We start from the raw sequence: 15,195 nt of genomic DNA on the forward strand, positions 1-15,195 counted from the left end.
ACATATGTAATTTTTTTCATTTGTCTTATTTGAACAGAAGCATTAACCCCAGTTAAAATGGATTGGATAATTCTTGGGTTACATTAGTGCCTTTAAAAAAGGCTCGGCTGATGATCACAGTAGTCAGCCATAGCGCCCAATTTCAAGTCTCGAGAGACATAGAGGTTTACAGCATGGAAACAGGCCCTTCGGCCCAACTTGTCCATGCCACCCTTTTTTTAAACCACTAAGCTAATCCCAATTGTACGCATTTGGCCCATATCCCTCTATACCCATCTTCACCATATAACTGTCTAAATGCTTTTTAAAAGACAAAATTGTTCCTGCCTTTACTACTACCTCTGGCAGCTTGTTCCAGACACTCACCATCCTCTGTGTGAAAAAATTGCCCCTCTGGACACTTCTGTATTTCTCCCCTCTCACCTTAAACCTATGCCCACTAATTTTAGATTCCCCTTACCTTTAGGAAAAGATATTGACTATCTAGCTGATCTGTATCCCTCATTATTTTATAGACCTCTATAAGATCACCCCTCAGCCTTCTACGCTCCAGAAAAAAAAGTCCCAGTCTATCTAGCCTCTTGTTTTAACTCAAACCATCAAGTCCTGGTAGCATCCTAGTAAATCTTTTCTGCATACTCTCTAGTTTAATAATATCGTTCTATAATAGGGTGACCAGAACTGTACACAGTATTCCAAGTGTGGCCTTACCAATGTCTTGTACAACTTCAACAAGACGTCCCAACTCCTGTATTCAATGTTCTGACCAATGAAACCAAGCATGCCGAATGCCTTCACCATTCTGTCCACTGTGACTCCACTTTCAAGGAGCTCTGAACATGTGTCCCTAGATCTCTTTGTTCTATAACTCTCCCCAATGCCTTACCGTTAACTGAGTAAGTCCTGCCCTAGTTCAATCTACTAAAATGCATCACCTCGCATTTATCTAAATCTGCCGTTCATCAGCCCATTGGCCCGATTGATCAAGATTCCATTGTAATTGGAGATAACTTTCTTCACTGTCCACTGTGCCACCAATCTTGGTGTCATCTGCAAACTTGCTAACCATGCCTCCTATATTCTCATGCAAATCATTAATATAAATGACAAATAACAGTGGACCCAGCACTGATCTTTGAGGCACACTGCTGGTCACAGGCCTCCAGTTTGAAAAACAACCCTCGACAACCACCCTCTGGCTTCTGTCAAGAAGCCAATTTTGTATCCATTTAGATATCTCACCCTGGATTCCATGAGATTTAACCTTATGCAACATCCTACCATGTGATACCTTGTCAAAGGCATTGCTAAAATCCATGTAGACAACATCAACTGCACTGCCCTCATCCTCCTTCTTGGTTACCCCTTCAAAAAACTCAATCAAATTTGTGAGACATGATTTTCCACTCACAAAGCCATGCTGACTATCCCTAATCAGTCCTTGCGTCTCTAAATGCCTGCAGATCCTGTCTCTCAAAATACCCTCCAACAACTTACCCACCACAGATGTGAGGCTCATTGGCCTGTAGTTCCCAGGCTTTTCCCTGCAGCCCTTTTTAAACAAAGGCACAACATTTGCCACCCTCCAATCTTCAGGCACCTCACCCGTGATTATCAAATATCTTTGCTAGGGGATCCGCAATTTCCTCCCGAGCCTCCCACAATGTCCTGGGATACACTTCAGATCCTGGGGATTAATCTACCTTGATGCGCTTTAAGACTTCCAGCACCTCTTTCTCTGTAATGTGTACACTCCTCAAGACACTATTATTTATTTCCCCAAATTCCCTAGCATCCATGCTTTTCTCAACAGTAAATACTGATGAGAAATATTCATTTAGGATCTCACCCATCTCTTGTGGATCCGCACATAGATGACCTTGTTGATCCTTAAGAGGCCCAACTCTCTCCCTAGTTACTCTTTTGCCCTTTATGTATTTGTAGAAGCTCTTTGGATTCTCCTTTGCCTTATCTGCCAAAACAGTCTCGTGTCCCCTTTTTGCCCTCCTGATTTCTCTCTTAACTCTACTCCTACACCCCATATACTCTTCAAGCGATTCACTTGATCCCAACTGCCTATGCAAGTCATGTGCCTCCTCCTTCTTCTTGACCAGTGCCTCAATATCCCGAGTCATCCAGGGTTCCCGATTTCTGCTAGCCTTGCTCTTCACTCTAAGAGGAATGTGTTTACCCTGAACCCTGGTTAACACATTTTTGAAAGCCTCCCACTTTCCAAAGTCCTTTTGCTTTCCCACAGACTCCCCCAATTAACTTTTGAAAGTTCTTGCCTGATACCATCAAAATTGGCCTTGCCCCAATTTAGAATTTTAACTTTTGGGCCAGACATATCATTCTCCATAGCTATTTTAAAACTGCTGGTTTTCTAAGGTTTCTGAACTCCTGAATGTTATGGAAATAGACTGGCAAAAACATCAGTCATGAGACTAATGAAATAAGTCAGAACAAATTTTATTAGGTTTTGAGGTAAAACTATAGCAATAATAAACAGGCAGAAATTTAGAGTCTAACATGGGCTTCAAATATTAGGACTGGATGGGGAGTACACAATGACTTTTCTTCATGCAGTTTTTGGTCTTTGGGCTCCTCTTCTCTGTTTTTCTCTTTTTCCTATTTCTTATCTTGTTCTTGTCATGTTCTCTTTCTTCCCTAATCACCTTGAGCCCCATGATTGAGCATGCTATTCTTGACCAAACAGGAATAATTCTTGTGGTTGTTGGGTACTAGCAGCTCTTTGACACTATTTCTCTGGTTTATCAAATGAGTCTAGGTCATGGCCCACAATTAATAATAATTGGAGAAAGCATAATTACATAATGCCCTTCATATTTATTCCTGAATCTAGAGGGATTCACTTGATCCCAGCTGCCTATGCATGTCACGCTTGGGCGAGGCTCGTAAAATCCCACCCAAGGCCACGGAGAATTCCGGCCTGCGAGCCTCGCCCGCCCCGGTTTCAGGATGGGCGTGGTGGTAAAGTTCCAACCACGGTTTTTGATTTGATTTTTTATTGTCACATGTATTAGTATACAGTGAAAAGTATTGTTTCTTGCGTACTATACAGACAGAGCATACCATTCATAGAGAAGGAAACGAGAGAGTGCAGAATGTAGTGTTACAGTCATAGCTAGGGTGTCGGGAAAGATCAACTTAATGAGAGGTAGGTCCATTCAAAAGTCTGATGGCAGCAGGGAAGAAGCTGGTCTCAGCTTTTGCTCATTTTTCCATACTACCTTGGCATCTTTTCTAAACTGTGCCGTATTTCTAAGTTTTCCTATTTTGCTATACCACCAAGACAAGTTCCTAATAAGTTAGATGCGAGTTTATAATAATAAAATCAAATTTTAATAATTAGTATTCTGGTTAGGAATCTAATAATCTTACAAAGGGTTACATGTTCAAAGTTATACTCAACTTCTGTTGTATCATCAGATAAGATGTCATGAACAGAATATTTAATTCCAATACTTGTATTAACATTAGATAAAAATTTATATTGAAGTATGATTGCAAACTGTCTGGTTTTCAAGGTGGTTCTAAGTACAGTTAATGTAATATTCTCTCCAATGGTAGCTGAATAGTGATAGCAGTATTTTGCTCCAAGATGCTACAATCTGGATATTCCCAGTGTCTAGGTAAAAAATGGGGTTAAAATCCTTCTCTAATTGTGTCCTAAATGGATGTTTCAGAACATTTCAGCATTTTAAATGTGGCTTTTCAGCATGCATTTTGAGATTCTCTTTGGGGAGGATTAAAGAAAATGGCAGCAAGTAGCTCTTCCACTATTATTCAAGTTTCAATATTTCAGACTGTTTCATTAGGATTAGGGATTCTTTACTCATCATTTTCTTAAAAATTGGATCGTTCAACATACTCATTGTTGGGTACTGGCAGCTCTTTGACACTATTTCTCTGGTTTAACAAATGAGTCCAGGTCATGGCCCACAATTAATACTAATTGTAGAAAGCATAATCATTTAGTGCAACAATAAAGTGGGAGCTTTTGGAAGTTTTCTTGTCCTTGCATTACTAACCACTTCCCCTCAATGAGGTATTATGAAACAGTTAAAGTTCAAGTTTATTTTATTAGTCACAAATAAAGCTTACATTAACACCGCAACGAAGTTACTGTGAAATTCCCCTAGTCGGCATACTTCGCTGCCTGTTCGGGTCAATGCACCTAACCAGCATGTCTTTCAGACCATGGGAGGAAACCGGAACACCCGGAGGAAACCCACGCAGACACAGGGAGAATGTGCAAATTCCACACAGACAGTGACCCAAGCCGGGAATCGAACCCGGGTCTCTGGCGCTGTGAGGCAGCAGTGCTAACCAATGTGCCACTGTGCCACCCTAAACAGGTAAAATTCTATCTAATCTCTGTCTCTATAAATTGGATCAGAGATTTCAGAGTTGAATGCTGGTAACCAATGTATTCTTAAAGAGCATCAGTAGTTTTTCTTCTCAACAAATGGATAGCATGGAGGACTGTATATGGTCATGCTTCATTTCCTTGACTTGGGAGGAGGGTTGAAGAAACTGAGAAAAGCAGCAGTTATATTTGGTGTAAACACAATTGCACTTTGTAATGATGAGCTCTTGCTTGTGTAGTTATATGCACTTCTTTTTCCAGAGAGCCAAGGAAGAGGTATCACAGAAAGAGGTGAAGGTGAAGCTCTTGAGTGATGGTGTTAACAGTTTCATAGAGAAGGCTCCACTGACAGCCCATGATGCTTTGAAATCTGAGTTGGACATGCTGACAGGCAACTACCAGCGACTTTGCAGCAGACTGAATAGGAAATGCAAGACTCTTGAGGTCTGCTCTTGGATTGCAGAAGTTATTTCCTTTCTTTCCAATCGTGCATGTTAGATTAAAAAAAATTGCAAACTGCTTTTGTCGGGACAATTATTGCTCGTATATACTAACTAATGAAAAAGAAAGCACCAGCCTTGCACAAAGTTGGGTAAAATGTCTCATTTATTTCAAAGAGACATTCTTATCCAATTTTTGGCATGTAGGGGGCTGTTTGGAGGTTGGGGAAATAGTGGTGCGAGCAAGAGTCTACTATTACCTGTATTAAATACCTCACTGTCAAACACTAATATGACATAAAATTCATCAAGAATTTTGTAGTTTCCAAGGAAAACATAACCCTCATTGATTTGTGAGAGTTGTGGTGTTGGGGGTAGTTGAGTGCAGGGTTGTGGGGAAGAAATAGATTGAAAGCGGTTCTGCTGATTGCCTATTTGTCTCTCCTTTGATGGTAAAGACACATTCATAAGCTTATACCTACATGTCACAAGTTTATTAGATTTGGATTGGTTCAAGCTTGGTGTTATTTTTAAACAATCTAGTGTTATACCCCCATATTATCAAAATGTTGCCATGGTGAGTTTATCTATCCTTCAGTGTAATGATGAGCAAAATATGATGAGCATTAAACACAGACTCATTTTATTTTTAGTGAGATGTTTTTGTTAACACTAGTCTGCTCATTTCTCTCCAAAGAATGTTTCTGTATTTTGGAAAAGCTACTCGACAATTGAATAGGAAATTAGTTGCATACTGTTGCTTGATTATTCTGCATCATATTTTATTTTGTCTTCATTTCTAATTTTGAATTTCCTACATTCAATCTCAGGAGGTGTGGTCATGTTGGTGTGAATTACTGTCCTATCTGGAGGCAGAAAATCTCTGGCTTGATGAACTGGAGCTTAAACTCAGGGAAACAGAAAACCTTCAGGGAGGTGCAGAGGAGATCTCTGAGGCACTTGATGTAAGTAACTGTGCCTGCAGACTTACTTGTATGAATCATCCATGTAACATTCATTAAAAAAATCATATTTAAATGAAATAAATACAACTTTTGATTTTTATAATTTCATCCACATTTAGTAGTTCAAATTTACAATGATTTGCATCAGTTTGAGCATTACAAATGGCTCCTTTTAAAATCTGACTAGTAAAATATTGAAATTCCAGGACTCTTGGTTCGCCTTTTCTAAAATATGAAAAGGAACTGCTCTGTTCAAATGTAAGCATTTGACTCTTTTCAAACTGAGAGCTCAATTAAATCAGTAGAAACTCCTAAAACAGAGAAACATTGTTTTGAATTCCCAATGGCATAGGCTCCAACTGTGCAAAGAAATCACTCAGTTACCTAAGAGTTAGTTACAAAGTCTTAGCTTATTTCTTAAAAGTTGCTATCATCTTCTTATTTTTCTCACTGAGTTAGCTAGAAGAATTTCCATTCTAAATATGTTGTAACTTATTCAGACGTTTGTTCAACATCCTCTTATTATTTTAAACTTAAAAGAAAGTTTAATGTGTTATTCTTCAAGGACAGAATTAAGGTCTTTTGAAGGCACAGACAGCACGGCAACTAAAAGCAATTACCAGACATGGTTTGCTGTTAGTTTTCTTGGCATTTTATCAAAAGATTATCCAGATTTCAAAGCAAGGATAGATAATTTTAAAGGGATGGGGCACAGGGATTCATCCACAAGCTTGATCCAGGATACTGGTACGAACATAATGTAGGGCATGAAGACTATAAAAGCATCATAATGAACCAAAGGAAAAACAGATTATTTGGTAATTCATTCAAATGTTTTTTTATTGGGTTCTGCTATGCGCAAGTTGGCTGCTATGTGTGCCTATGTTATCTAAGTACACTCCAGAAGTATTTCATTAATTGCAAGGCACTTTGGGACATCCTAAGGAAGTGGTGAGAGACAATATAAATGTAAATTATACTTCCTTAGTTACGTGTAGAGTCCATCAACTCATCCCTGATTCCCCAAGCATGCTCGGTTGACCTATTGCTTTCAGAAATCTGACACACCACTCCCAGCCTCACAACCAACCATTTTTTTCTGGTTTAATTGATCAGTTATGGGTAAACCTTGCGTGATAGCTAAATGTATAAAAATAAACTCAATGTATCCATTATTGCTAACAAAGAATAGTAATGTTACAAATAGAACACCGGCATAAAAACAGCTGCCAAGGATCAAATTAAGAAGTAGAAAAAGTTACACAATGACAAATTTATTAACACACAAATTATTGTTGCATTAATGATTGGTGGTGGGTGGGTTGAGGAATTTAGATGGAAGTGGAGGACAAGTTATGGTTATGGTGTAATGACAACAGCCTGGAGTTTTATTACTAGTAGAGGGAAATGGTGAACTATAGAATGAGAGGTAGTTAAGGTATGCAAATATTTGAGGGAGGTTGAGTGTTTGAGGCTGGGAATATTGAAAAGATTGTACTCGGAACAGAGATGTCCTGACTGGGGATGTCTTTATGGTCGGAGCATACAGAGTGGAACCCGGTGAGTGAGAAGTTTTCTGCCCTAATTACAAGTCACCTTGATTAACATTGTATAGAGTGGATGCCCTTGGGATTGAGAGTAGTGAGAGTAGTGCCATTGCCATTGTAGATATCCTGCGAAGTCTTGCATTCAGTGGAGATATTATTTTAAATGTATCACACTGCCCTGTGTACTTGAAACTATTTAAACATTTGGCCTCCAAATATAATGAGATTGCAACCCAACCAATGCAATTGGGAAACAGGGAGGGGGTGGGGAAAGAGGGTGGTGCAGTGAGGAAAATGAAATTTAGCTATACCTCACTGGACCACTAGTACACAATGTTATAGCAAGGCCTGCAATGTTACTACAGTTATTAGCAAGTTTCTATCCATATTGCTCTTAAAATATTCCCAGCAGTAAATTGCATTTTTTGATGTCAAAAACAATACTTTTATTTATGCATTAGGCAGCACAGTGATGCTGATCTCTGTAGTTATATTGAAAATAGGTGGTGCAAGCAACAACATGCAGTATAATGGTTTTCAATAAAAAATGTGCTTTTGCATTAATTGCTTATGGCCCGAGGTGACTAGCAATTAGTGGTTAAACCCTCCATGATGGCCAAATGATTTATATATCTGAAAATGTGTCATTAATTGCTAACGAAGGATCGCAATGCTTCAAATAGAACACTGGTTTAGAAGCAGTTGTCAGGGACGAGCGTAAGAATTTTTCATGCACTAGGAGATGGAACTGATATGCTCACAGAAATCATTCTGGCATGATCAGAGACTTGAGGCATCGGCATTGGAAAGTAACCTGTGGCTGTTTGCTTTTTTAAATGGTGAGAAAACAATGTTTGTGTCCATCTTTGCTTGTGGATAGATAAGCATATATACAAACATGCATGCAAGGTATTTTCTTTCATCTTGCTCTAGAGTAAGACCTGTTATCACTAAAGCATGAATTATGTGATGCAGTGTCACTTATTTCACTGAGCCTAGTGTCCATTTGAAATGTTTTGCCAATCAAATTATTTACAGGCTTATCTCTACTGTGGGCTTATCTCTACTCTTATTAAATTGTTGTAAACTGTTTTAATGCTATCTGAATTCATTGATGTGTTACAGCCTTGGATCATGTTCCAACCTCAGTATACAAAATATTATATAAAACACAACCTACCATCCTAAAGCTGAATTCAAAGTCATTTACTTTTGATATTGTGGATTTTTTTCAGTCCCTTGATAATGTCATGCGTCACCCAGAAGATAATCAAAATCAAATCCGTGAGTTGGCGCAGACATTGACTGATGGTGAAATTCTGGATGAGCTGATTAATGAAAAGCTGGAGACATTCAACACTCGTTGGGAGGAGCTCGTACAACAGGTGAGATGGATGCTCTGCTATTTGTTCAAGTGACTTAATAATCCTTGGGTGATGATAACAATATCCTTGTTTCTGAGAGGACTTCATGGCACTGAGCCTGGATCAATCAATAGAAACCTTTCAAAAAGACTTGTCTTTTTTCAGAATTGTGCTAAGTATATACATGTGGGTTTCAGTACAATATGGACTGTAAACTATTTGCAGATCAAAAGGGCTGGAGTTCAGGTCCCACTCGGGGTGGGAACTGAGGAAGGTGAGGAATTAAGATACTGGTGCTGGCTGATATGTTGATTCCTGATACCATTCATAATGCTAGCGGGCTTTACTAGGGTAGGAGAGGTGGCCTTATGATCCGGCCTGATTATTAACCATGGCAATTCCAATTATTAAAGAGCCCATTGACAGCTTGTGATGAGGCACCAATTGCCTTTGTGGCCATTGCCTGCTACTCCTATTCATTAGAAGCTGAACTGTCAGTATTGCCAGGTCCTCAGCAACAGTAGGGCTCTAAGCAAATTTCACAGATTTGTAAATGCCCAAGGCACTCAGTCTTTCCATTTTCAGGAGCAGCATGCATCCTCAGACTCCTCAGCTGCTGTGTCTGCTGGAGGGTGAATACTTAGAGGCTTGTCCTGAGAGTTCAGTTTTACACTCTGTCAGAGTATTACAGATCATTGAATTGCTTTCTTCACTGGAACTATTTCTGCACACTGCACTCTGTCCCATCTATCTACACCCAGGCTTGCTTGTTCTGGGTGAACGGGCAGCTCTTTCCACCCGTCAAGTTGACCTCCTTCCTTTTCTCCATGGCCTCAAGGATAACCTCCACTTTTGCATCTACAAATCCAGCCCTAGGTTCCAGTTCTCTTGAAACATCAGAGGTCTGAGACATCTTTCAAATTAAAGCAATTAAATGACAGCCTTCTTAAATCAGGCCTGCACTTGCACTGATCATTCCTGCTCCCATGGCTGCTAATTGGCCAACAAACATGTCTTTAAACCGGTTAAGGGGGCCACCCCTATGAAAATCAGGGCCGGTGACTGTTTCCCTGGGGACAGATTCAGAATCCGCAAATGGTCCTGTTGTCCATTGCCTGCCTTCAGAATGAAAATCCTGTCCATTGTGACAATTTCAGATGTGGGAAGACAGTGAGACCATTTAGCCAACCTATTGACAGTTTTGCCTTTGCATGTCTAATAATTCTGTACAAAGTGCAGATGTGTATGATCAGGAAAATGTATTGATAGAGTTTAGATCTTTAATTGGTTGCAGACTAGGTTAAGTCAGGAGAGGAGTTTTGTTGTAAAGATTGAATCTCGACAGGAATTGAACAGTGTGCTTTACAAAGAACTAATTAGCTGCTCTGTGTGATGTTGGCATCCGGTATTGTCTGTGTGTCACAGTGTTCTCCTGCCATCAGAATTCTCTAAATTCACTACCAGGTCTTTAAGGAGTCCAACTCATGGACTAATCAATCCTCTTGATCGGTGCTTTGGAAAGACTCTTATAGGCTGGGTGTGGGACCTTGGAAAGGTTTTCTCCTGCCTGATGTTCGCAATCTAGTCTGATGAAGTACTTGCTATAGTAGGTAACCTACTCACGGGTTAGCATGGATGGGACCAAGTTTGAGTGATAACTGTGATGGAGGAATCCAAAATTGAGCCAGCTGATTGGGAGTCTAGTAATCTTATCACAAGCTGCCATGGTTCATAATCATTCAGTTATTTATAGTGCAAACCTACCAAACATTTTTTTTGTCGCCATTGTCTGGAGCAGACCTATTTGCAATTCCTGAGTCACCCTTGCAACTGCAAAACGATATCCATTTTAGTGATGGCTCTTAGATGGATTGCAGGCTTTGATTTGTATTTTTTCTGGTGTCTGTTGAGAATTTATTTTCAGGACAATTTATGTTCTAATGATGTTGGGCATAACAGTTTTTTAGTCTTCAACGGCTGCTGTTGAGGATAGTAAGTCCTCGTCTCATCCACTTCTGTCAAACTTAAACCCAGATTTTATCCACAAGCTTTCTAATTTAATTTTAAGAAAATATCACTATTTGTAACTAAGTTATAAATCACCGCAGTAGACAATATTAATTTCAAATTTGTTGATAACCTGCAAGGCTGTGCATCTTTCTCCATTTTGTTCTATCTTTTATGTAAATTGCTTTATAATGTTTGACTTTATCCCCATGGTCACTTGGATTAATGACGCTTGCAGAAGAATGTGTCCAACAGGAGGGTGCTGATTCCGTTGAGTGATCAGACTGCTCATTTACAGCAGCCTATATATGTGAACGCTGACTTGCATACTACCCTCATTTAGGAGTTGTGTATGTTTTTGTAACCCTTTATTTCCCTTTTCAAGGTTGACACTTGCTGCCGTTTATTATTTATTTATTAAGTTCAATTCTTATGGAGTAAAGTTCAATTTTTCTTTGAACATGTGCCCATATTATTACGTTTGAATTTTTTTAGCATTTGAATGTTGAGTAACAAAAAACATCTATTTTGTTTCCCTTTTTAATAAGTATATATTTGAGGTGAATTTTGAGAAGCGAGTTCTCAGGGATGGAAAACATTGGCATCACGAGTTCCCAAGGCACGTGTGGTACTCTTTCTATAAAGTGCTATTATATTTGGGGTAATTTTCAACTTTGGGCTTTGAACTAGTGATAGTGGATGGACTGCTCATTGACATCATTGGAAAGGAAAATTCAAACAGAGCGTATGCCACGACAGAGGATTTTCTGCTCTGTCAAATTGAAAATGATTCCCACTGTGTTTCCACCCTAAGCCTAGAGAAACATTTACCTGAGTCATGAATATGTAGTGGAAGGTAAAAGAACAATCTGTATCTCTGGACCGTTTCTGTTTATCTGTTGATCAGCACTTTGAGAAAATATTTAGTTTAATGACTGAAATCCTTTTTAATATGGGAACAAGATCTTCAGAAAATATGTGCTAGTCTGCAATTTACACACACAAGCAATGATTTGAAGTTACTAAGCATATTTTGTGATAGCAAGAGTACCCTATGTGAGAACAGACAAAGACTGTCATGCAATCTATAAATCAACTGATTACACTCTCCTGGTGTTTCACTAATCGTATTTTCATGTGAGCCAAATCGAGTTATCTTAGCAGTTCGTAGATCAGTATGTAACACACTGGTCCATATTTAGCAGCTATTTAGAATACTGTGCAAGTTTTAACATTAATTTTGATTACTGCCAACCTTAACATTTTTTTTTAATTGCACTGATGAACTTAAGAAAGTTTCTAATTTTTCAGCCAATCATAAGCTTACTTATTGCAGAGTGATTCAACTGGAATGAAAATCAACATGAACATGAACATGTGCCCATATTATTACGTTTGAATTTTTTTAGCATTTGAATGTTGAGTAACAAAATGTTCATTTTGTAATCTTCATCACACCTTGAGTAGTTGTGATGAAGATTATAAACCCCAAGATGAAACTTAAATGGAAATTGCATATATTGTAGTAAATGACCTGACATCTTTCAACATTCGAAAGAGAAATACCTCCACAATGAGGCTCAGATTTTCGCTCCTGGGAGAATTCCTGACTCAATGAACCCGCCCATTAAAAATGACAGCCCGGGTATTGGATTTTCAATCTTGGGGGAGAGGCTGGATTAAAAATTGGGGTGAGCACCCTGTGAAAATCTGAGGAAGTGCAGGAGGGAGGCTGGGCGGAAGGGCTGAAGTGGGACTCTGGCACTTTGTCAAAAGTTAAAATAAAGATCAAAACATCCCTCCAGTCTTACCCCCTCATCCCCCAACACATTCCTCATACCACCCACAATTTTTCCCTCCCATGGCACCTCATACACTTCAAACCAACTTGCATCCTCTCACCCCCCCCAGTACCCCTCATACACTTCATGTTAAACTATGCCCCTCACCTATAGCCCTCTGTGCCCGTAATATCATCTCATGTCCTCTGCTCCATAGCTCTTTATAGCTCCTATGCTAACTTAGTGCCAACTCATGCCAAACCATATCTCCTAACCACACTTTATCCTTACACCAACCATGCCAACTCACCTAGTATCCACCATAGACAGACCTCAGGACAGAAATTAGATAAAATAAGGGCCTAGAACTTCCATACATGGAGGGTTATACCTCGGAAAATGCGCGCTAGGGAGCCCCTCCGATATCCCAGGTAAGGACTGCACTGGAATTGCCCTGGAAGTTTCAGCTTCTGTCGGGCAATTGCCCTACATCTGGAAAATCTGATTTGAAGTCAAAGACTTTGAATGGTCCTGCCTCTCTTGGCAGACTAGTTATCCAGGAAACATAGAAGGTTTAAAATCAGTTTTACCTTCTGGGTAACTATACCACTCACCCCAACCACAGCCTCCTGTCCCACCCATACCCTCATTTAAGCCCCTATACCCAACTATCTCCCAACCTCCCATCCCTGACCACATGACTGCCTTCCCTAATCCCCGATTCAACCCAACCCCCTACCGTATGCTCCCACCCCTCTGATTAATTCTCCCCGTCTAGCCTTCCCTGACCATCCAACTACTCTCCTGACCTACTGCTCACTACACCACCTGCAACTAATGCTTAAAAAACACGGTCTAGTTTGATCTCTGTTGATGATCCTGCTCTGCATTTCATTAACGGCCTCTAGGCACAGCGGTATTGCACAATTTTCAACAGGCCTTGGTCGGAAGTCAAGACAAGAAATGTGCAGCTCCAGACTAAGGTAAGTAAAAAGAAGTGGACTGAAAGATTCAGCCATGGTTCTATAAAGTGGAGTTCTAAGTGTCTACTGCAGGCTTTCCTATATTGAAAAAAAACCTCTTATTCATTGAGAAACATTTACTACATTTGCCTTCCTTCAATTAAATAAAGCTTTACAACAACAAACATTTGATTCAAAAGAAGATTCCCTTATAACAACATGCATTGGAATTCATAGTCCTAAATCAAAAATAACCACTTGTACCTGTCAACCAAACTATGAAACATCAGTTACCTAACTGTGATAATGGATGATTGTGAAATCAGTCATACAGCACTAATCTTGTAATGATAATCCTTAGGCCTATTTGAGGAGACAATGCAAAGCACCAAACAAGCTTTTTTTTTAACACTCTGGGCAGTTTTTCAAAGGTTTTAAGGGCTGGACTTTTAAGTGCCTTGAAAGTTTGACAGGTCCCCTTGACTGGTGCTTTTGATGGTTTTGACTGTTGATTTTTATAGATCCATTGACAGTTCCAATGAGTTTGAAGGTAATGAGGTTATACACTTTGTATTCACATTTATGCTGATTTTTAAGAATTCTAAAAGGCACTTGACCTCCACTAAAAGCTACCTTATCTCCCCCAAAGGTATCCCAGAACCAGCTGCAAAGGGATATCTCACCTCTCCAAAGGGGAACTCTGGTTATCCAATTGAATCCACAAACTTCAAACCTGCTCTCACCAGGTCTGATCTGCATACTTTGGGTTTCTCGCACTCAAGCCTACCAAATCTTACTTCTGTGAAGGCAGGTGGTGGTTTAAATGCTCAGCTGTCTCTGTAAAACATGCAGGTCTGCCCTGATTCCCACCCATGCAAATGGGAATTGCTATATTCGAGAGGACTGAAGTTCAGATTTTCAGCCACTTCCCCTATTTTTTGCCATGAGAGAGAGGCTCTCCATTTTGGCAAAAGTGTGGGCTTTCCTCATCTTGTTTAGTTCTCTCTTTTTTACCACTTTTTAAGTTTCAGTTATGCAGTATAAAATATTCTTTTCTGTGAAGTGTTGAAGTACCACACCAATGGCATCATGATACCAGTGACCTATAGCAGAACATTGTGTCATACTAGAAGATGTTGAAGGTCTGTGCAAGATATCTGCTCCAGTCTACCTCTAATCAGTGGTTGTAAAGCACAATGCAACAATGTGAAAGATGAGTATATAGATGTTTTGATGATCAGACATTTGAGTTTGTAAAATGCATCCCATTTGAGGTCTTTGCTAATTCTTGTATTGTAATATTCCTTTTCTTATTATCTTGCACTCTACTTCTCACTGAAATTAAAGATACATTGTTATTGTACAGTTGATATCACGTTAAACTTAACATTTTATATATACAGTTACTTCAGTAGATCTTCTGTCACTTAATGTGATGCTACATATATGGAATCAAAGCAATGAGTAAACTGAGCGTAACAAAATTTTTTAAATTGTGGAACTAAACCACTGAATTCAATAGTCATTCCTGTGGAAGTTGAAATGCTCGGGAATTAATGTGCGAGAAATTGCTTAGTGCACAAGAACTGGTAATCCTGTTGCACACCAAAATCAATTTTGTTTGAATATACTGAAAATCTTTATCCCTTAATCTCTTTTGACAGAATATTGGATTGAGTAAACCAGATTTCCCATTCGTTTTCTTGGTAAACATTTAAGAGAGGAGCAAAACAAAGGCT

At 39.3% G+C, this 15,195-nt stretch overlaps 1 protein-coding gene across 13 annotated transcripts in view; it reads left to right on the forward strand.

Annotated features, from left to right (window-relative positions):
• The window catches only part of LOC144506416 (dystrophin-like), a 1,861,003-nt gene that overhangs the window by 865,825 nt on the left and 979,983 nt on the right, over positions 1-15,195 (forward strand). For all 13 annotated transcript variants that reach the window (XM_078232507.1, XM_078232503.1, XM_078232508.1 and 10 more), the window contains 3 exons: positions 4,652-4,834; positions 5,661-5,795; positions 8,578-8,727. In XM_078232507.1, coding sequence (XP_078088633.1) covers positions 4,652-4,834; positions 5,661-5,795; positions 8,578-8,727 — 468 coding nt within the window. The remainder of the gene's footprint in view (positions 1-4,651; positions 4,835-5,660; positions 5,796-8,577; positions 8,728-15,195) is intronic.

Source organism: Mustelus asterias, chromosome 17 (assembly GCF_964213995.1).
Source record: "Mustelus asterias chromosome 17, sMusAst1.hap1.1, whole genome shotgun sequence".
NCBI lineage: Eukaryota > Metazoa > Chordata > Chondrichthyes > Carcharhiniformes > Triakidae > Mustelus > Mustelus asterias.